At 53.9% G+C, this 22,757-nt stretch overlaps 1 protein-coding gene across 1 annotated transcript; it reads right to left on the bottom strand.

Moving 5' to 3' along the window:
- Positions 1–338: 338 nt before the first annotated feature.
- Positions 339–14,040, bottom strand: RPS6KL1 (ribosomal protein S6 kinase like 1). The gene is made up of 10 exons (XM_054567000.1): positions 13,753–14,040; positions 12,426–12,550; positions 11,401–11,493; positions 5,521–5,568; positions 5,011–5,143; positions 3,628–4,236; positions 3,046–3,186; positions 2,844–2,926; positions 1,355–1,450; positions 339–1,060 (listed from the first exon to the last, which is right to left on the bottom strand). The coding sequence occupies exons 1-10, from the start codon at positions 14,015–14,017 to the stop codon at positions 950–952; spliced, it is 1,704 nt and encodes a 567-aa protein (XP_054422975.1). The 5' UTR covers positions 14,018–14,040; the 3' UTR covers positions 339–949.
- Positions 14,041–22,757: the final 8,717 nt, after the last annotated feature.

The raw sequence follows: 22,757 nt of genomic DNA, 5'->3' as shown, positions 1-22,757 counted from the left end.
GATGCAAAATGGTAAACGGAGGAATGCCCCAGGAAGGGCTCCTAATGGGTTCAAGTTGTCTTAGCAGCTTCAGCCTGGAGGGCGAACTGTGGTCCCCTCTCAGACCCAGGGGGCGGGCTCCCCTTCCCCTGCACCCTGGTGGGCTAGCTGGGGAAGGGAGCCCTTCGTTCTGTTTCCACATTGCTGTAAGTGGCAAAGGCGTGCGTTCCTCCTTATCCTTACTTCCCTCCCTCCCCCTTTTCGCTCTTCAGAGTCTGAAATTACAAGATGGCGGCATGGCCCAGAGGGGGAGGGTCGCCCGGTGCCCTACCTCATGCCCCCGCAGACCTCTGCGCTGCTTCCCCGCCGCCCCACCCCTGCAGGAGGGGCCTCTGGGAGAAGAGGCCCAGCAGTTACACGGCTGAGATACCAGCCAGGGCAGCCCTGGTTTGAGTCCACGAAGCCAGTGGACCAGTACCCTGAGGTTCGTCTCCAGAGATGTCCCAGTGGGGCACAACGTGGCCGGTAGCGATTCGCAAAACCTTGAGGTCGGCTCAGCAGGTGGTCAGTGGTCCAGAGCTAATGTGACAGAAGGCACCACCCTTTAACGGGGGTAGGTCTGCATTCGAGGTTCAGAGTGTGCACCCAACAGGTTGCTGTTGACTGAGGGCCGGAGGGTGGATGGGTGGAGGGGTCCATGCTGCCCAGCAGGGTGAGAGATCTGTCCTGTCCCTCCCCCTCAGCAATGGCTAGAAGGGGTTTCTCCAAGAGCTGGCTGGGAGGCCCCAGGCCCCTCCTGGGCCGTGGCAATGACTACTTAGGAGGCCCAAGGGAGGGGGCAGAGCAGGAAAGGCAGCGGGCCTGCAGGCTTTGCCGAGGGCTGCTGGTTAGAGGGGCCAGCTCTGGGTGGCAGGCGAAGAGAGGGGATCCAGACCAGTCCGGCCGCCTCCGTCGCCCGCTCCGCTCCCTCTTACCCCACCAGTTTGCTCCACTGGATGGTACTGAAAAAGGGGTGGGACTTGAGTCTGTTGACGCCGCTGCCCCCAGTGCCCAGGCGCCGGCTGGGATCAAACTGCAGCAGCTGCGGAGAAAGGCCCAGTCAGCGCCTGGCCGGCCTTCCCAGCCCCACCGCTGAGGCACGGGCTGCCCTCGGGGGACTCTGCACCGCACCTGGGGGAGGGGGGGTTGTCCACGCCCGCCAGCCCCGCCACAGAAACCCCAGTGTTATCCTAGGGAATGTCAGTGTTTGGCGACCAACACAGAGAAGTCTGTAACCTCCTGTACCTCCATCCGCCATCTAGTAGCAGCACACTTGTGCACACGCAGGCCTCTGCCCTCCCGGTGCCCACCCTCAGGCCACGGCTGCTGGACTCACCTCAGTCAGCAGGGAGGCTGCTGCGCGACTGAGCCACTCCGGCAGCTGGAGCTGGGTGTGGGGCTGGATTCCTGAGGGGTGGCTCTGGGACAGGGCCTGGGAAGACACAGGGAGGGACCCCTGAGGAGGCAACTCCAGGACAGCCTGCACACTCCAGTGGCAGCCAGGATTTTACTTTTCTGGTGTCACATTCCCCGGGGCGATGATGCCGAGGCCCGCCGCTGCCTGCTGCTTTGGCTCTCCGGTATGCCGGACCGAGCTAGGGGCCTGCCAGCCCTTCTCTGGGCTCGCACAACAACCCTCAGAGTAAATACAAGCATCTGCATTGTAAAGACAAGAAGCCTGCTGAGAGAGGTAAAGGGACTGATGCCGCTATCAGGGTTTGAACCCAGGTCCCTCTGGCTCCAAGCTTGCCGGCAGCATTGCTCTGGGATCGCAAGCAGGGGCAGGCACTTCAGGAAGAGTATTGGAACTTGTCTCCTTATAGGAAAAAAAAAAACCTCCATGGGCTACTCATTTGGCAGCAGGCCATGTCACGCTACCGCCAGGGCCAGACCAGGGCTGTGGGCAGGACCTCTCTGCACTCCAGAAGGGTGCAGCTTCGGGAAACAGGGAGGTCTGCCTGGAGGTCAGGATGAGCCGCAAGAAGCCGCCAGGAGAAAGGTCAGAAGCCCCAGGCTAGCGAGGTGGTGGGGGACTGAGAGGAGAGAGCCCTCGGCAGCCAGGGCTCTCCAAGGCCCTGGGCTAGCGGACAAAAGCAGGAGGGAGCCATGGAGGACTGGTGAGACCTGGCCTTCAGGTCACACTGTGCCCCCTCCGGCCATTTCCTGCTGAAATGCAGCATGGCCTTCCCCTCGCTGTCTGACCTAACCAGTGCCAGGTGCAGCGCTGAGCTCATCGCGGCCGGACAGAGCGCAGGGGCCGCCATCCTCAGCAAGGGTGTCCGCTGGGGAAACTCAGCTCTTGGCTGATCCAGGCTGGACAGGACAGCTGCTGGCCTGGACCAGGGAAGCCCTCTCTCCTGCTCTCCAGCCAGAGTCTGGGGGTTACAGCCCAGAAGGCTGTGGGAATGGGAAGCGAGCAGCGGGGAGAGAAGGCCGAGGGGATGATCCAGCCGCCTTTCGGGGAAGAAGGGCTGTGTCCAGTTCCGCCCCCAGAAACCTTCCCTGATCCTCTCAACTCGGCTCTCATCCACTTACGCTGACGCTGACTGTCTCGCTAGCTATAGCTGCTAGTACGGCGGGGACACCCAGTGCGTTCACGGCCTGGGTGGCAGTGGCTCCCTGTGTCTCTAGTGGCCTGTGGGGGTCAGCTGGGGAGGGGGCAGCCGTGCCGGCAGGACATGTAGCCCCATGGCCAGGTTTTAGAGAACCAGGCAGCCTCAGCCCTGACACCAACTGGTTGTTGGCTGGTGGTTGGACTGACAAGCCCAGGCCACCCTGCACTCAGTGACACCCACCAGGGCCCCATGCCCTGCCCGGCTACTCACCGTTCCAGTCAACAATTCATACAGCAGGGACCCGAAGCTCCACCAGTCACAGGCGTCAGTTAGCTCCGAAATCCCACCCACCTCTGGGGGAGCAAGAACACAAATGTCCCAACCGTAGCCGAGAGGACAGGTCTCCCCTCTACTCACTGCACCCAGACGCAGCCCATCCCCTCTGCCATCCTCAGCCCCACGCCCAGCTCACCCCACACAGAGGCCCCGAGGCCTAGGGCCCTGGCCGGCCCGCCCTCCTTGCCTGGGGCACTGTAGAGGTTGTCCAAAGCCTCCCTGCAGCACTGGGGCTCCACCTCAGACCACTGGCCAAAGTACGTGAGCCGGATGTGACCTTCTCATCCAGTGTGCACAGCGGGGGATTGAGCGGGGACAAAAATTGCGGCTGGTCATTGTTGAGCAGCTGGCATTGGGGAGGGGACTCCAGGACCGCCCCCCCGCCCCCCCCGCTGGCACAAGGCAGGGGCCACGGGCCTCCCTAAGCACAGCCTCACTAGGGGCACGGAGCCCTGCGGCCCAAAGACACCTGGGTATTTGGAGGAGCTGCTGCCCTGGACTCATGGGGACAAGTGGGCTTGTATCCCACTCAGACTGGGTGTCTGGGCAGAGTCCTGTGTGAAAGGCTGGGGGGAGGAGGGGAAGGAGCAGATAACCTCTGCCATGCCCTTGACTTTGGGGAGCTCTCCCTCCCTGTCTTGCGGCTTTGGGGCCCCCACCTGAGGGGTGGGATAGGAGAGGGCAGCCTGCTCCCCTCCGCCCAGGCCTGGGTACCTACCTGCCTGGTCCAGGAGCAGGTTCCGGGGATTGAGGTCCCGGCACAGCACCCCCTGCTCGTGCAGCGCCTCCAGTGCCACCAGCATCTCAGCCGCCCACTGCTTGACCTGCTCTTCCCTCACACTCCAGGCGCCCCTGCCGGGCCCCAGGCTGGCCTTGTCCACTGAGGGGCGACTCTGGCCTCTCCCGCGGCCACAGCCCCCCAGCACCCGGCCAGCCCCCTCACGAACCCAAGGGAGCCCCCAAGGGGACCCCATGTCTGAGTTCTGGCCAGGTCCTCGCCGGGACTGGGAGTGCAGGCGGCCGCTGGGGGCCTTCAGAAGGTCCAAGGAGCAGGAGGTGCTAGTCCTGGCTGAGGGTTCCCCTTCAGCCCCTCTCCGGGCTGTGATGGATGGGGCCTCCCTGCCTGGGGGAAGGCTCTCACAAGTCCAGGGAGGCCCCAGGGGGACTCCGTCCTGCAGACGGCTGTGGCCCGGGGGCAGCAACGTTGGGGTCCGGAGGCCGAGGTGGGGGTTGAGCTGAGCCTTCATCCTCTCCAGGCCGGAGTCGGACCTGAGCCCAGGCTTGTGGGGGCGTGCCTGGGAGAGCAGGTGGGACCAGAGCGTGCCTCCTGGGCCGTGCAGAGGGTGAGGCAGGCATGGGGACAGGGGAGAAGAAGAGCGTGGACACCAGGCCCCGGTCCCACTGCGGCAGCCCCTCTGCCTTCCGGGCCCTCACCTCCGCTCCCTCCTCCCTGGGCCTTAATCAAGGATGCTTCTCCTTTCCTCTCACTCACTCAGAGAGGGCCCAGCCTCCCGACCTGGCACAAAACAGGCACTTACCCCCCAAGGAGATGGAAAGTATCATTAACGCCCTTGGTTTGGGTATGGTTTTACCAGTGTGCAATATATTTTATCGATGTTTTTTAAAAAATGTTAAGGGAGAACAGTATAACGAAATTTAAGTAAAAGAAAAGAAGGCCAGGCCTGGACCTGTGATGAGTATGAGTCATGACCAAGGATGTACTTCGTCAAAAAAAACTCCTCACCATAATAGGTGATCAATAAATATCCTGTCCTTAGTTTCACAGCCTCCATCCCACAGGGCCACTCTGAGGGATGGGCACAGACTGGGAAAATGAAAAGAGCCAAGACTGGAGGAAATGGTGACAAAGGGGACCTCTGCATAAAGGCCCTCTCACCAGCCCAGGGCGCGAGCAGCCTCCCGGGGACGCCCCCTGCCCCCTCGGCACCACATGGAGGCCCGCAACAGCCTACCCTGCCATCACCCTCCAGCACGGCTGGGTCCCCTGCTCTGTCCTCCACATCTGGTGCAAGTCACCCCCCTCCCTAGGTGTTGGCATTTTAAGGGGCGAAAGAGGACAACAGCCCAAAGGCCCCCTCACCTTGCACATGCTCCAGGTGCAGGAAGATGGAGTCCTCGCTCACGAAGTACCGCAGCAGCTTGGTCATGTAGGGGACGCCGTGTGGGATGATGGTCAGCCGCTCCCGGCTTGCCAGGTGACACCGGGACAGGCTCTGAGGAGGGGGCAGGGCAGAGGTGGCTCCATTAAGGGAAGACAGAGCCCCAGCTTCAGGGGCAACCGTATGAGCGGTGGGAGCCCCCCCTGAGGAGCCACTGCCTCCCCCCAGTCGCCGCCCTGGCCCTCACCTCTGTCTCCACCACGGCACCCAGGTCCTCCACATCCCAGGCCGAGGAGGCAGGGTAAGCGTGGGTGTGTCTGGGAGGCCGGGCACATGCTCAGGGGCAAAACAAGTGGCTTTTGGGTTTGGAGGGACCATGGGCTTTAGATACAGGTTCTGGGTAGGGGGTTCCCCAAAGGGTAGGAGTTCCCCAGGGCTCTGAGAAAGTCCCAAGGGGAACGCAGAATGGCAGAGGGCTGGGCGGCACCTGCCTTCACTACGAAGGTCCCTCCGGTCGCTGGGTCCTGGACCAGCTGCACCTGTCAAGGTCCAGGAGGCACTGGTCAAGGCACACGCTGCTTTCCGGGGCTCCGGGGCCCTAGCCCCAGCCCGTTTCCTCCACGGAGGCCAACTCACCCCAGGGGCAGGGCAGGAAGGGCAGGCCCTGAAACTGACATCGACCCTGTTCTGCTCGTCCACCCCTCTTAAACCTGCAGGTCTAAGCTCATGGGCCACCTCCTCCAGGAAGCCTTCCCAGCCCTCAGGTTGGGCTGGGGTCCTTCATTTGTCTCCAGGGCTGTCTAGGCTCTCCTTAGGGGAACCTTATCCCACTGTGACTAATTGCCTGTCCCCGCACTGCACTGGGAGCTCCAGGAGGGCCGGAACCGCCGTCGAGCTCTATTTCCAAAGCACCGCACAGCACAGGAACGTCACACACACACACACACACACACACACACACACACACGGTGAGTGGTCTGCCCTACTGGGTCTCAGGGTGTCACACATGGAAACGACCTCAGAGCTTGTTCCCTGCTCTGATCTTTCATTTTACAGGTGAGGACGCCGAGGCTGGGAGAGTGTGGCCCCAAGCCAGCCCCGGGCTGGCCATACCCAGAGTGCCGGGCTCGGAGGGCTGCCACAGGTCTCTCCCCTGCCACCCCTCCTTCTTTTGAGCAGCCCTTCCCAGGAGGCTGTCCTTGGAGAGCAGCCGCTCTCTCTGCTGCTGGTTTTGGTCAGAGGCAGGGGTCTGCCAATCGCGGGGGGAGCGGGGGAGCCTTTATGAAGCTGGGCCCTTGACTCATCTTGAGGAAGGCTCCAGCCGCAGGAGAGGGCACGCTGAGCACATCAAGGCAGGAAAGTGGAAAACTCGGCCCAGATGTGGGGTGTGCGGGGTGAGGGCGGTGGGGCGGGGAGCACCACTTGGCAAATGCCTGCCCTGCAAACAATCCCTGTGGTGGTGGGTAGGGACCTAGGCCAGGCCTACCACGTGGGCAGGGCGGGGACAGGAGCAAACCACTAAAGCAGGCAGCACCCCTTCTACTCCCTGCTGCTTCAAGGGAGTATGAGCCAGCATTTCCAGACCTCTTGATTTTTCAGGAGAAAAATCGATGAAGCCTGCAGCCCAGGGTCGGGAGGGGGGTTGGACCTTGGGCGAGTGAAGTGATTTTTCTCATCTACCAAAGAGTAATGACCAATGCCCCACCCCCATCACCAGTTTGCTGAGGCCATAAATGGGAGAGCCCTTTGTGAATGTAAAGGCCTCGAGTGCCAGTTATCACATTTGCCAAGACATGCGGTCTGCGATGGAGGTCCCCTGCCGGGAGGTCATCAGGAGGACTCTGTTAAAGCAGACAGTGCAAGGAGAGCAGCGGCCCGTCCCTGACACAGCGCGTGCCCTCGCTAATCTGTAGTGATGATGGTGGCGGTGATGATGACAAAAACTCACACTGGCTAGAGGGCCCTTGATCTGTGCTAAATGCTTTATATAGATTATTATTGTAGATTTTAGTCCCACCTACTAGGTGAGTATTATTGGGGACCCACTTCACCGATGAAGAAATTGAAGTTCAGAGAACTTATGTTGCCTATGGTCGGTCCCACTCCTAAAAAGCGGTACAGCCGGGGTTTGAATGCAGGCAGACTGATCCAGTGCGTGCCTTCCCCTCTGGGCCTCAGTGGCCCATCGTCAGCGCACTGAAGGCAGAGGACCAGGTGGGGAGGGGAGGGAGGGGGCGGCCCTTCCTGCAGCAGGAGTGAGGGGTTCCTTCCGGCCACCAGGGGTCTCTCCTCCAACAGCCAGAGACAAGCCAGCCAGGCCCCAGCTCCTTCCCCAAATCCGGACGATGCTTGGAAAAGAAAACTCTGGGGTCCTTTAGGAGAACCGAGTTTCCCACGAGTCCTGACACCCGCATAATTCCCCACTGTCCCTTGCCAAATGGGATCCCCTATCACTTCACCCTGGGCAAGGCCCTGTTATTGAGAGTCCAAAACTGGCAGGGAAGATTGGGGAAGTGAGAAGTATCAGTTAATAACCAGTACATTGAAACAAGTGGGTTAACCTTTGCAGGTAGGTTAAAACTTATCTATCTAGAAAGAATTAAACCAAAACATTAGCAGTAATTATCTTGGAGTTAGGTAGGAGGGAGGGGAATTTATTTTTTTCTGTTTTACATTTCTTCCTCTTTCAAGATATCTGAAAAGGGCAGGCATTTTCCCAAGCAAACAAAAAAAATCCCCTTCCTTTTTTGCTCGTTGCTATGGGGGACAGAGCACGAGCTAGCCACGTGATCTCTATGAACCTCGCTTTCATTTGCTGTAAGACAATTATTAAAATTCAGCACTGCCCAACAGCACTTTTTGAAACCATGAAGGAAAAATATATCTGCGCCGTCCAATATGGAAGCCAGTAGCTATGTGTGGCTGTCAAGCCCTTGAAATGTGGCTGGTGCAGCTGAGAAACATAATGCTTAATTTTAATTAATTTTCAGTAAAATAGTCATATGTGGCTAGCAACTACCATATTGGACTACACAGTGTAATGCTTTTCTCCTTGGGATCACTGAAGAGGTTTAATGCAACAGCTTTGCAAACAAGAATGTGCCTTACGAAAGTTAGGTGAGTACTGCTCTTAGGATGGCAGAAGACAGTTCTGGGTGTCGGCTCTCAGCTTTTTAAAAAAGAAAAAAAAATTTTTTTAAAGGACCCACTGAGCTCTTGGGAGGTGAGGATAATTAAAGCTTTGGTGAAACACATTAAACCTTTCTTTAAAAATGCCCAAAGTATCAAAATCCTACGAGGTATCTCTCACAGAGCAAACAAGCCCCAAAGTTTCTGGTTTGCAAAATCCAAGGTCCACAAGGGCTGGGCCCGTGAGCCAGGCGGGCAGGGCGGGCACAGGAGCAAACTAGAGGGCTGGTGCCCCGGTTAAGCAGGCAGCCCTGCCTCAGCTCCCTGCTGCTTCAAGGGAATGCTGGCCAGCATTTCCAGCCCTCTCGATTTTTCGGAAGGACCAGGATATCTGGACTTCTGTGTGAAACCTGCCAACTTTTGAATGTTGGTAATTAAAAACAACAAAGCAACAACACTTGTGTCTGAGCCAAAAAAACCAAGAAGTGACTTGGAGGACCCTTTTCTTCCCCATCCTTGCCTCAGAGTCTGGTTCCCAGACAAGGCCTCCAGGCCCCCACGCTCCCTGAGAGCAGACCCCTGGGTATCTGGCCAGCTGCCCACCTAGTCCCTGACCCGCTACCTGCCACCCCCTATGCCTGCCAGTACCTCTTCGGCCTCTAGAGACCCTCTCCCGGTCCAGTTACCCCTGACAATGGCGCATCTCAGGCGTTCCTGAGCCAGCCTCTGTCCCTCCCTGATCTGCGCTACCTCTGGCTGGCACTGGCCTCCCGCCCGGATCTGCCTGGGCAGAGCTGTGGAATGGGACACTGTGACCGCACATCTAGGCCTAGCTGCTGGGACCTGGGCCCAGTATCCCTAACACCTCTCCTAATTTGGGGAAAGTGGTGTTCATTGGTTGGGAATGACGCAGAAAAAGGAAGCAGGATCTCAGGAGGGAGGTGGAGTAGGTAAATTGAATGCCCAAGAAAGGGTGAAAAAGGATAGGCAGGTTTCAAGACAGAATGGCTGCTTTCCATTTGCACAGGACTCAGAATACTGGATTCTGAAAACGCTTTGCATATGCATGTCCTGGGACTGTACAAACTAGGGGACTTCTGTCATAGGCCCCCTCTTGGAAATTCAAGGTGTACTTCTGCATCCTAAAAGCTCCAAAAATTCCTATAATTTAAAAAAACAACACCAACCAAGTAATGTTACTTTAACTCAATATTTCCCAAACATTTCACCTGGAACGCCTCTCGCCACAACACCCTCCCCCTTCAGTGGGATCCCATGTGGGGAAACGGTGGTGGCAGTCACCTCCCCAGCCTGTCCCAGCCACATGGCCTAGTCAGTGAGAAGGCAGGGCTGGCCGCGCACATGGAAGCTGGCCGGGCCTTGCTGACAGACTGGGGCCCATTCCAGGAACCCGGGAGCAGCAGCTGGAGCAAGGCTGGGGGATGGGAAGCCTGCGAGCCTCCCGATGGGCGTTTGTTACCAGCATTTAGAGCCATCAAACGTTTTAGTGTGTGCCAAGCCTTTCCCCCCAAATTATTTCATTTTAGTTCCCACATCCCCCGCGGGGGGAGGACTCTCGCCCCACTGACAGGTGAGGGAAGGGGCACTCAGAGGGGCGAGAGGACCCGCCCTTGGCCTTGCTGTGCTCTGCCCAGTCAGCACTTCCTCCTCCGGCGCCCGGGGAAGCGCGCGCTGGCCTCCTTTTGCCTGTGGCCTCCAGCCCCATCAAATTCCCCACATCGGTGTTTGAGTTACAGATTCCTGGCTCAGAAGGCCTGGAGTGGGGCCCAGGCATCTGTATTGTTAGGAAGCTCCCCAGGTGGTTCTAATAAACAGCCCGCTTGAGAGAGAACTGCTTTAGGGAATACGCTGGTAGCCCTTGGTTAGGGCAGAGGACAACGGAATATGGGCTCTGTAGACCCAAAAGGGGCCGCAGAGTAAACCTGACAGGGGAAGCCGGTCTTGTGGGGCCTTCAAACTCAGAGACCTACAGTAGCCACACAGGAGGGCCTGAACGTAAAAATTCCTAACTAAAAGCAGGCCACGGCAGGCAGTCATATCCTAGGCCAGTAGCTCCTTTGACAAAGGTCAGTCTTTACCGTGAGCGAGCCTATTTACTGTCTTCTTGCATCAAAGATAACATACCTTTGAAATGCCAGAGTAATCTTTTCCAGACCCCTCAGCGCACAGCCTTGGACCAGAGCATGAGACCACGGAAGCCCTCCTTGCTCTCTTGGTCCCTGGATACCATCTCCCTGTGTTGTCCGTGTTGCTGAATCACTCTGTACCCTCTGACTTAAAACAAGTATGTGTCCCTGTTTTACTTTGTATCCAATCCCAGAGATTTCCCCGCTTTGCTTTCTCCTGCCTCCCTAATCCATCACCAGTGAATTTCACGTGACACCTTTATGTCCTCTCTCTTAATTTTGGCATATAAAATAGGTGGTAAAACTATCACTTTTCAGAGCATTTTCTCAATGCTTTGAGATTTTGCTTCCTGGCAACTGTCAGTGTGGCTCAAATAAACTCATAAAAATTCATACAGGTTTAGACGTTTCTTATATCGACAGCTCCAGTCTCATTTGACCCAACTGTTTGTCCTTCCGATTCCTCCACTCCGAGTGTCCCAGATACGGGCTGGGATGTCACTTCCTATCCTCCTGCCTGCCCTGAGCGAAGGGAAAGGGCCCCAGATGGGGTCAGGAGGAGGGTGGGGCCGGGAGAGAAAGGGCACAGCTGCGAAGGGCCTGGACAGACACGGGCCAGTTCGGACACTCTGCAGGGCTCTGGAGATGAGCATCGTCCCGCCATCGGGACTTCCTGGCTATGCTTGGCCGGGAGACTCTTGGCTGCAGCCCTCGGAGCAGAGGGAGTGCGGGCAGGGGCCTGTGGGAAGTGGGAGCGAGCCGGGAAGCATGCGCCGGCAGGACGCCCTGGGCACAGCCTCTCCTGTAGCATCTGTCTTGAATCTCTGAGGGAGCACTTTTCTGGGTCTGAGCTGGAGGGCTGTGGACAGGGGCTGCCTGCCTCTTGCATTTCTGGTTTCCTTTCCAGGACCCGACGTGCGTGCTGGGGCAGGGAGGGATGGGGAGCCCCTGGACACAGCTGCTCTCTTCCCCTGGACCCCCGACCCCTCCCCTGCCCCCCCCCCGAAGGACTGCAGGTAGCTGCTCTCTCTGCGCACACGTCACCCCCAACCGCACCCTCCATCTCCTCCCACACTGTGGGCTCTGCTTACTCACCTTCTCGATGACCCCGATCACCCTGCAGCCCCTCAGCTGCTCCAGGGCAGAGCTCAGAGTGCGGATGGGCCGGAGCCTCAGGCTGCTGAAACCCTGCGGAGGTGGGGGACAAGCCACGCAGCCTCAGTGCCCAGCCCTCCTCAGCCACTGCTTCTCACTGGGCAGGGGCAGGGGCAGGGGCAGGGGCAGCTGGGGAGCAGGCAGGAATGGGGCGCAGTCCAACCTCATCTCACAGGGACAGGCTGAGCGGAGAAGCTAGTCCTGCCCGGGGCGGGGGTGGGGGGGTGGGGCACACTGGTCCACGCCGGCCACACTACCCTCTTTTACTTAGCCCCGACCTGGCCCTTCGCCAAGGCTCAGGGAGCTCCTAAGGCTTCAGAAACCACCTCGCGAAGGTTCCTTCTATAAGAGGCAGATGTTCCCAGAGGAGGGGAAATAACCTGGGAACACGTGGATTCCAGGGAACATGCCTTGAAGACCAAGGGATGGGGCCCAGGCACCCGCTTTACAATACGCGGTGAGCCCAGGAGGGGTGCGCGTGCATGTCTGTGCGGCCTGTGGGTGTGAGAAGCACACATGTATTTTCAAACCCCTCCGAGTGCCCTCTGGGTTAGGGAAAGCCCTATGGGGAGAGCATTTGTGCACATAATGGACACACGTGTGTATGTGCACACGGGGTATTTGTGTCTGCTCCAAATACTCACTGAGGCCTGTTCAAACACAGATCTGGGGGCCCTGGAGTTTGCACACATGCGAGCTTGTGTATGAGCTGTGCGTGGGGAGATATGAGTGTGTACTCTGTGAGTGGGTGAGACTGGACTGCAGATGATTCACTAAGTGTTTGAAAATGAATGAACTATGGAGGTTGTGGGAGAGAGAGGAAGCCAAAAGGAGGAGGGTCAGCCCTGGCCCCTGCTGGCCCTGCCCCACAGCCCAGAATGTGAGGACTTAGCCCGCTGGCCTGTTGAGGTGGGTGGGGGGCTCAGCTCCCTCCCCCCAGAGCCCTCTGGGAGGGGCCACCTCACCGCGCCAGGGCTGGCTCCGCTGCCCAGGGTCCTCTGCAGGTGGCAGTTGAAGATCTCCTCTGCCCGCCGCAGGTACTTGGTAATTTTCAGCTTTACAGCCTCACGTCGCTCCTTGTTGGGGTCAACTGTGGAGGGAAGGGGGTCACCAGGCCCCACCCCCACTCTGGCCTTGCAGGGCTGGGGTTCCAGCCGCCACTGCCTGCCCTCTGCCCTCCGCAGGACAGAGTGCCTATTTCCGAGGCAGCGAGCAGATTCTGACCCCACATCTGCTCCCGAGCCCCTCCTCTGGGTGAAGACCAGTGGGCTGGGAGGGAGGAAGATGACAGGGGAGGCTGGGAGCTGCGGTCTGCTCGCCAACAGCACTTTGCAGGTGGGACGCACCACCTCGCTGGTAGTCATCACGCCCTGGGAAGGGACAGAGTAGGGACTTCCATGTCCAATTTCAGAGGAGGAGACAGAAGCTGATCTCTGATGCTCAGAGTGGGCACCAGGACTGGAAGACAAAGGAACTCTTGAGACAGGCCTGAGGGGTCTGTCAGGCTCAGGCATTGAGGGCAGGAAGCATGAGCCGGACTCGACTCCTCCCCCAAGCCTGGCCACCTCAGGGCTAGCCTCTCCCCAGGGCAGCAAATGCCTTCCTTTCCCCTGAATGGGCCTCTCCTCTCCCCTCCAGGCCTTTGCTGCTCTCCCTGGAGCACTGCCCGTCCTTTCAGCTGGACAGTGTGCCTTGTTCTTCAGTGTTCAGATTAGAGGTTGGACTTCCAGAAAATCCCCTAGGCCGGCGTGGCCTGGACTCAGTTTCCCTCCCTTCACTTCCTCCTCATTGCTCGTCATACCTAGGCTGTAACTGTCCATCATTAACTCATCAGTCTCCTCCCCATTAAAGGCAAACCTCCGGAGGACAGAGCCCCAGGCCAGCCCCGGGGCCAGGCCAGTGGAGTGGGTTTAGCACACCGCCTCTGGAGCCCAGCTTTGCCACTTGATAGCTTGGGAGACTTAAGCAAGCTATGTAACTGCCCTGTGCCTCAGTTTCCTTATCTGGAAAATAGGAATAAAAACAGTTCTCACATACTTGGGACAATATGAAACAACACATATACTATCTTCTATTACTGTGAGGCTCAAATGAGTTAATACAGGTAGAGCCCTTAAGCCAGTGCCTGGCGTATAGGAACAGCTCAGGAAACACTAGCTATTAGTATTGTCTCTCATGGAGGCTCTGTAGGCCCTTCACCCAGCACTGATGGACAGAGGAAGGGACGAGCTCCAAGGTGGCCCCTCCTCAATGGCCCTGTCCCTGCTCAGCCCAGCCCAGCCCAGACCTTACCGTGCATGCCTCGTAGCAGAACGTCCACGCCATTCTGGTAGTGGTTGAAGGCTGCCTCGTAGTCCTCGCTGACATCCCGTTCCAGGGCCAGCCGGATCTGTGTGGCTGCATCCACCAGGTAGTCGTGCTTGGTCACATCAGGTGCTCCCGGAGCCACCCGGTTGCGAATCTGCTCCAGGTACACGCGGGCCTGGGACTGTGCTCGTGAGCAGGGCTCCAGCTCCTGTCCCGGGCCAGGCGGGCACTCGCAGGCCACCAGGCTCATGGCTGCTGCCCTGCAGTTGCGACCTGGGAATGAACAGATGCATTAGCGAGGACCCACCTGGGAACAATACCCCATTTGCACCCTGGTTTCCTCCACTCAATATTCAGAGACTAACCCTCACCTCCAAGGGCTGGAGGATCAGAGCTAACATGGATGAAGTTCTTTCACGAAGACAGCTCTTTCCTAAGTGGTGGTAATAGAATAACAACATGCTTGGGGCTCTTCCCTTCTATTCAAATTCAATTCAACGAGTATTTCTTGAGTACTTACTATGTGTTGAGCACCGGAGAGAGCTGCAGATATTCGCAATCCAGAGATGCCTTCATGAGGCACAGAGCAAATCAGCATCTAGCACACCGTGAACATGCGGTGGCCACACACTCTGGGGCCGAGGCAGGAGCCCTGGGCTCCAGGGCCGCTCCTCACACTGCTCCCTCCATCCTGCCTATTCTCCCCGCCCTGCACCTCCTGCAGGAACTTCACTCAATCCTTCACGATTTGGTTCCAAACTGGATGGATGGCTCGCCCCTGCCTTGTTTCCCTCAGCGCTGAGGTCAGTGTAGTCAGGAGCAAGGACTCCCACAGAGCCCAGCAGAGAGCTGGGCACAAGGCCAGGCCCTTCAAGCCTGTGGACAAATGAAAGGACCGAGTGACAGATTCTGCATGGAGTTGGAGGAAGGAGGGTAGGTGCACCGCAGCTCGGCAGAGGGTGGTTCTGTCCTTGGGGCTCGGTCTCTGAGGCCAGGCAGCCACGTGGCCTCCAAAGACCTAGAGCTGTGTGTGACTCAGGTGGCCAAAGGGACCCAGAAGTGGCTGCTGCAGGCGAAAGGGCTCAGAGAGAAGCCAGCAGATCGGCCCGTGCCCCCTCACTGCACGGGCACCTTCGCTCTCTCAAGCCCCACGGGGAAGTGGCAGGGCCGAACTTCCACCCCCGGGCCACATCTGCCCCTGCAGAGGACGGGAAGAGAGAACAGGATGGGAGTGGGGCGGGAAGGGAAACCAACATCCCGGGGTCAGCGGGGAGCTGTCCCCTGGCCAGGATGGGGCTGGAGGTGGAGGGAGGAATTTAGTCCAGCCACACCACCGGGGGACATGCAGCCCCGAGGCTTGTCTTGGGGGTAGCAAGGCTGATGGGCTGGGCTGCTCAAGTCAGGCCCTGACTTCAGGGCCGGGTGCTTCAGACAGAGCTGCATGGCCGCACCTGGACACGGAAAGCGGCGCGTCCAGCCCGTCAGTCCCGGAATGCTACGGGCACCGCCCCGCGGGGGGCAGGCCGAGGAGGTGGGCTAGGGGACAGAGGGGAGGGAGCATCGTCGCCTGGGGCGGGGATGGTGAGGAGCAGGGCAAACACCGTACCTGCCCGAACCAGAGCGCCGTCGGTCGGCGAGGCCAAGGTGCCACCTCTCACTCTTCCCCTCCGCGGGGCACCGTGCGGCCGAGGCCCTCGGCTCTGCGCCCTCCAGCCAGGTGCAGGCTTCTGGCCCGGTGCAGCCGGCCATTGGCTGCAGATGAGCTCATCCTCTGTTAGAATAAACCACCAATCAGCGCCCAGCTCGGCTTCTGCCGGCCCTTAAAGTCGCAGCGGCTGCGGCGCAGAGCCCTGGGGAAGGGGCCCGGACTGGGAGCGGCGGGGGTCTGGGCGCTTATCTACTTTGATCGCGGGAGTGTCCCAAGTCCGAGAAGAGCCTCTGGTGCACAATATTGTTCAATAAATATTTGCTGAATGAATGAATGAGCTCTGAATAATGAGAAGACACTAACCAAGAAAAGTATTTGGAGAGGGCAGTCCGAGGAGAATGTTGTGGGTAGAAAAGCGCGTGTAAGTGCTACAACCAATTAAGGGAGAAAAATAATATCTGCGCATCACAGGACATAAAATCATTTGATAAAGTGTAACACTCATACACGATACCGACAAACTCTTTACTTAGCAAAATCTAAACAAACCCAGCGCTGGCCTGGTGGCTCAGGGTTGGAGCATTGCCCTATACATCACAATGTTGCAGGTTCCATCCCCAGCGGGGGTTCCATCAGGGCAGCAACAGATGGATGTCTCTCAAATCAACAAACATATCCCTAGGTGAGAATTAAAAATAAAGAACAACACCTAAACAAACTCATGAATTTACTTCTTAACTTGATAAAGGGTTATGTAGTAGAAACTCGAAGTATACGTAATGTACCTTACTTCATACGGAATGGTGGAGCATTAGAAGCGTTCCCATGGTCCTGGTGTCCTTCTGGCATATGGTAGGATCACACTTCTCTACCAGCTTTTGAAGTTAGGCTTGGCCATGGAACTTGCTTTGAAATTCTAGTGGGCAGAACATGAATTAATTCAAGATAGAAGCTCCAAAAACCAGCCCATAATTCACTAGCCCCTTCCTTCTGCCATTGTTTTCATAGAAGCCCATGTCCACGGAGGCATGGAGCTTACATCTGTGTGAGTCACAACAATAAAGGACTGAGAAACAACAATAAAGGACTTGTCCCTACTCCATGGCTTGTCTTGGACATGAAGTGTAAGTAAGAAACAAACTTTCATTGTGTTAAGCCACTAGGTTTTGGGGTTGTCTGTTACTGCAACATACCTTGACCTATCTTGAAAGATACACCCCAGAAATGAATCAATATACTCTTCAACAATATACTAGCGGTTACAATTAATGCAATAAGAAATTAAAAGCAAACAAAAGGTTTAAAAATCGGAAGGGAAGAGGCCAAACTGCCATTATTTGTGATGATGTGATTGTCTACCTAGAAAACACAAAACGGTAATAGGTGAGTTTAGCAGTGTCTGTACACTAGATCAATATGTACACATCAAGAACTTTTCTATAGCCCTGATTTGTGTGACTCGGTGGGTTGAGCAATATCCCACAAACTGAAAGGTCGCTGGTTTGATTCCATGTCAGGCACATGCCTGGGTTGCAAGCCGAGTCCCTCGGTTGGGGGCCTGTAAGAGGCAACCAATTGATGTTTCTCTTACACATGGATGTTTCCCTCCCTCTCTTCCTCCATTCCTTCTCTTCTGTTTAAAAATAATAAAATCTTAAAAGAAAAAGAACTTTCCTATATATCAGCAATAAGAATTTGAAAATGTAATAAATTAAAAAATCCCACTCACCACAGTAACAAATAATATGACATATTTAGGAATAAAATAATTAGAAATACATGACCTTTGTGAATAAAATAATAAAATTGTATTGAAAGACACAAAAAAGACCCAAATTAATGGAGAGCTGTATTGTGTTCAACCATGGGATGATTACCATTGTAAAGATGTCAATTCTCCCCAAATTAATTTAAAACTTCAATGCAATGCCAATCGAAATACTACCAAAAAGACTCTTCATAGAACTTAGAAAAGAATGCTTCTAAAATTCATGTTTATTTATGTACTTAACAAAACTTTTGGAGGGCCTATTAGGGGTCTGACCCTTTTTGAGGTTTTGAGGATATGCTGATGAATAACACAAACAAAAAAAACCTTCATGGAGCTTTCATTCTAATGGAAAAAGCCAGTAATAAACACATAGACATATAGATACGTACTATCTCATGATTTTAACAGTATATGTGAATGTGCGACTATAGCCCTTTGAGAAAGAATGAGTGGGGCGGGTCAGAAGCTTGCCTTACCAGATCAAAAGAAGTATTAGAAAGCTGCAATTTTTAAAACAGGTGGCATCGGTGCACATAAATAGATGATAAGAATAGAAAAAAAGTCCAGAAGCAAACTTGTGCATGTAGGGGGATTTGACTTAGGATGAAGAAGGCATTTCAAACCAATGGATGAATTCTTCATGAGAGATGTTGAGAAAAATGGACATAACTTATGGGAAAAAAATTAATGCCTACTTCATACCATATACAAAAATAAATTCAACTTTACAATTATAAGTTAAAAAAGAGAGAACAACACAAATTTTTAGAGGAATATCACCGTTTAAAAAGTATAAATGGCATCGTGTTACAGGTAGCATTTGGAAACTGTTTTTACTCAACAATATGCTGAGTAAAGAATATCATCATGATCTTCAGATGCTTTTTTAATATTCCTGAAGGGGATGGATAGGTAAATCAGTACATTTTGGAGGGTGATTTTTCAAGATCTTTTAAAGTGAAAATACTAATAATTTATGATCTATCAATTTTACTTCTTGATATTTAATCCAGAAAATCACTTGTTTATTATTCCAGCATACCTTGAATATATAAAAATATTCATGGCAGTATTGCTGATAATATCAAAAATTGGAAAGGATGTCAAATTTAATATCTATGGAATATCAATGTGGAAATGAATTAATAAAATGTGGTATATTCATATAGCAAATTATTATTATTTAACATTTTAAAAGAATGAACCAGAACTAAACCTATGTGTATGAACATGCAGGATCTCAAAAACATATTGTTGAGTAAACACAGCCAGTTCCCAAATGCTACCTACAATATGATGCCATTTATATTTTTTAAATACATAAAACAATACTGTATATTATCTATATATTATATCATATTAGGATTCTGCAGGGAAACAGAACCAATAACATAGCTGAATAGACAGACAGATAGATTTCTTATATAAAAAATAGGCTCTCCCTGCCCAGTGTGGCTCTGTTGCTTGGGCATTGTCCTGCAGAATGAAAGGCTGCCAGTTCAAATTCCCAGCCAGGGCACCTCTGTGGGTCGTGGACCAGTCCCTGGTCAGGGTGTGTGCGAGAAGCAACCGATTGAGGTTTCTCTCACACATCAGCATTTCTCTCCCTCTCTCTCTCCATCCCTTCCCCTCTCTCTAAAAATAAATAAATAAAATCTTTAAAGAAAATAAAAGAAACAGGCTTACGAAATTATGCAGGCTGAGAAGACTCAATTTTGCAAGCTCTCACAAGCTGAAAAAATAGCTTTTTGGCTGCCTAGGAAAGCCTAGGCATGGCTCCTAACCGCTTAACACGGAACGTCTGATGTAAAGTTTTCTTTTTTGGAAATCTTACAACTACACTATTAATTACTACTATTATTATTTTTTAAATTTATTTTTAGAGAGAGAGAAAGGAGGAAGAGAGAGATGAACATCGATGTGGAAGAGAAGCATCATTTGGTTATCTCTTGTACATCCCCAACTGGGGACCTGGCCTGTAACCCAGGCATGTGCCCTGACCAGGAATGGAACCAGTGACCTTTCAGTTTGTAGGACAACGCCCAACCCACTGAGCCACACCAGCCAGTGCCAGTTACTATTATTAATCCTCAATAATACTAAGACTGAGAAAAGTTAAGCGATTTGCTTTTAAGCAAAGTAGGAGTAGCAGGAATCAAACCTTGACAGTCTGGCTCCAAAACCCAAGCTCTGGACCACTAGGCTGATTGCATTCTGCTCCTAACAGCAAACTTATCCAGGGAGTGGAGGCAGGGACCCGGACTTGGGGCAGGGAGCAGAGCAGTGGTCAAATAAAGCCCCACAATTCCCTTTAATGTTCTATGTTTTTAAAGAACAGAGTAAAGTTGTATATATTTGTCATGTTAAAATTAATTTTTAAAAATTATATGTTAAATTACATACATGTAATTAGATACTTTTTTTTTTCAGAATATAGCGATTAGTACAGTAAGGAAGTAGACAGTGCTTCATAGGCTTCTAATGGTGCACTAGATCCGTTTGATGGGGAGGGATGTTTGGGATTCTTTCCTGAGGAAGTGCCTTTGAGCTGAGTTGTGGATGATGCATGTTTGTTAGTCAACAAGGTTGAGAGGTTGGGTGTGGGAGGTGGGGAGAGGTTTCCTGGCAGAGGAAACAGCATGAGCAATGGTCCCGAAGGGGCAGCGCAAATTTCAGTAACTAAAAACCGACAAGGGTTAGACCTTAGAGAAATAGGCATGAGATAAGACTGGAGAGGTGGGCAATGGTCAGGCTTCATGGAAGCTTCCAGGTGGAGGAAAGGACTGGGAGTTGAATTCTAAGAACAACAAAATTCTGACAGACACCATAGAAACCTCTGGAATCACTTTTGCAGGGCTGTGTTTTTATGGTGAGTGGAAATGCCAAGGAAGAGACAGAAAGTGTGGACAACTCTCAAATGCCCAAGAACAAGATAGGCAGGCACCTGGGGGAAGCGCGTGCAATTGAGGGACTGTTTGATTTTTTGCCACTGTTGTTAGTTTTATGATGGGGAGACTTTTACATGCAAAGACATATCCACAAGGGTGTTCCTCGTAGCATTGTTTATTATAACAATAACAAAAAAAAAGAAAGCCTAAATATCCAATCGAGTAATCAGATAATGGGATAGCCACATGATGCTATGCATTTCAGGACTTTAAAAAATTGTATTGTAGGAGGATATCTAACATCATGGAGGAAATATCTACAACGTAATACGTTTAAAAGGCAACTTACAAAAAAAAACAAGCACATTATGATATCATTGTGGTATCAGAAGGGAAGAGTATGCGTCAGCTTGTCTCCTTCAGCTCCTCCATTCTTCCTGACTTTGTGCCTGACGGTAGGAGGAAGGAGTCTTTTGACACAACGCAACATCATAGAAATGATGCCAAGAGAAGTCATTCGCCTTCTCAAAAGAGAGATTTATTTGTCTTGTGGATGCTTTGTATGGGTCCAGGATGGAGCTGGGATGGTGGGGGAGGGCAGAGGAATAGGAAGGAAGGGGCTTCTGGTCCCCGTGTAGGTCAACTTTATACCAAAACTGAAAAAAGTGTATTGCTCCTTCTCTGGATTTTCATTATAGACTATAAGGAAGATTTGGGGGAGGAAGAAATAAAAAAAAAAGATGTAAACATTCAATATCTGCAACAAGAAACTGAGCTTACTGCTTGCTTCAACAAGGGAGAGCTGTACTTGAGAGGCACAGCCTTGGAGCAAAGCAGAGAGAGTCTCTTATAGGCTTGGGGGAAGCATGGAGTTCAGAGATGAGCCAATTGTCAGGGTATTTAGCAGCTGGTTGACCTAGAAGCACGGTCAATTGAGTAAGGCTGTGGCTGACTGGTAATTTTCGGAAAGTAAGTAATTACTGACTGAGCATGTGGTTTCAAGAGCAGGGTTACTGAAAAAAGTGGTCCTGTAAACCAGGTTTCTAACTGATTCTAAGAGTTACTTGTCATTATAGCCACATAACAATGAGTCTTTTCCTGAGAGGATGGGAACATTTTCTTCTCAGGGAAAGGGGTGGGGATGGCAGGCAAGTCTATATATACAGCAAGATGAAGGTTCTCGGTGAAGCAGCCCACGAGGAGACATTGCTGGGGCAGCTCTTCTTGCTTGGCCAGGGCTGATTTCTAAAGAGGGATCCCGAGGACACGCAGAGTCTCCTGGACCCAGACTCAGGGCCTGGTTGTGAGAGAAGAGTCTTCTTACTCCCTCTGACACAGGCCAGTAAGCCAGGACAAGCGGAATAGGGAAGCTGAGACAAATAGCTGAACAAACTGGCTGAGAAATTTACAGCCAGGTACCAAAGGCTACCTCCCTAGAGATGACACCTAGGCCTCGGCTGTATTTCACCTTCAGGCCCACAAAAGCAGCAAAACCAAGTGGGTGACACCGGGATCAGCTGCAGTGACTAAGGACCGACCCCCTGCCTGGCACTGACCAATCAGTAGAGACCATGAGGTTGAAATGGCACAGCTGGAGGACTGATGAATATTCTCCTGAAACCCGCCTTGAGACCTCTCCTAAGATTCCCGCCCTGAGAAGGACAAAGGACCCAGCACATGGTCTTTCCCTCTGGGCAGCAGCCCGTTTCCCCTTCTCCTTCCCCGATGGGCCTGCGCCTCCTAAACTCTAAAGGTCCCTGCAGGACTTGCAACCAGAGCAGCTGAGCAGCTGGGCAGCAGCAGCTTGTCCCGGGCTAACCCCCTGAACCTGTCCTCAAGGCGCCCTTTTCTCTGACTTCCCAGTGAGTTAAGGCAGCCCAGCCGAGGCTCTCCTGCCGCTTCTTCTGCCCTAGGCCCTTCCTTGTCTCACTGTCCCCAGCTTCAGCAGACATACCCTCATCGCCACCTGGACGGGTGTTGTGACATCTTCCCTGCATACAGTCAAGAATCCACCCACTGCTGGCTGGCCTTTGGCCGACCCTCTCAGGGCCGGGTCCCTGTCCTGTCACCGGTGTCTGGCGAGAAGTTGCGTTTCCAGTTGATTTGTGAGGTCAGATCCAGGAAGGCCTTAGGTCCTGACGGGGCGCTCTCTCCTGCATGGTGGCCTCAGTGACCCCACAGCCTGGCCCTGGGCCTGCAAGGGAATGGGCTCTGGAGGCCTCAGCTTCTAGCTGGCCGGCTGTGCTGGCTGCCAGCGCCCTGAGCCCCTGGGGCTGAAATTCCTTGGGTGAATTTCTCACCCTCTTAGTACTTTCTTTTAACTTGTCTGGCAAGAAAGAGGGCTTCATGGGCTTCAGAAGAGGACTGTGGCAGAGAGCCCTACCAGGATAAAGAGCTCAAGGAGAGAAAGATATCACCATTACAGTCCAAACCTCAGCACCCTGCGGGGTGGGGGTGGGGGTGGGTGGCAGGTGGTCGGTCATCTGCCTGTAAAGAGCCGGCACTGCGAGGGTGCACATGCCCTGAGGCTCCCGTTACAGCGCTGTGGGGGAACTCCTGGGTGGTCCCCGCTGACTGCTGGTGGGAGGGTGGGGTGGGGGGCAGGGGCCTCAGGGCAGAGAGAAGGGAAAGGGGAAGACGTGGAGCATGCAGTGGGGGTCTCTCCTGCTCTGAGTCCACCTGA

This window comes from Pteronotus mesoamericanus, unplaced genomic scaffold (assembly GCF_021234165.1).
Source record: "Pteronotus mesoamericanus isolate MK-2021 breed Mesoamerican mustached bat unplaced genomic scaffold, CSHL_Meso_final contig_182, whole genome shotgun sequence".
Lineage (NCBI taxonomy): Eukaryota > Metazoa > Chordata > Mammalia > Chiroptera > Mormoopidae > Pteronotus > Pteronotus mesoamericanus.
Note: the sequence above shows the minus strand (reverse complement) of the source record. Positions and strands in the feature narration are given on the sequence as shown.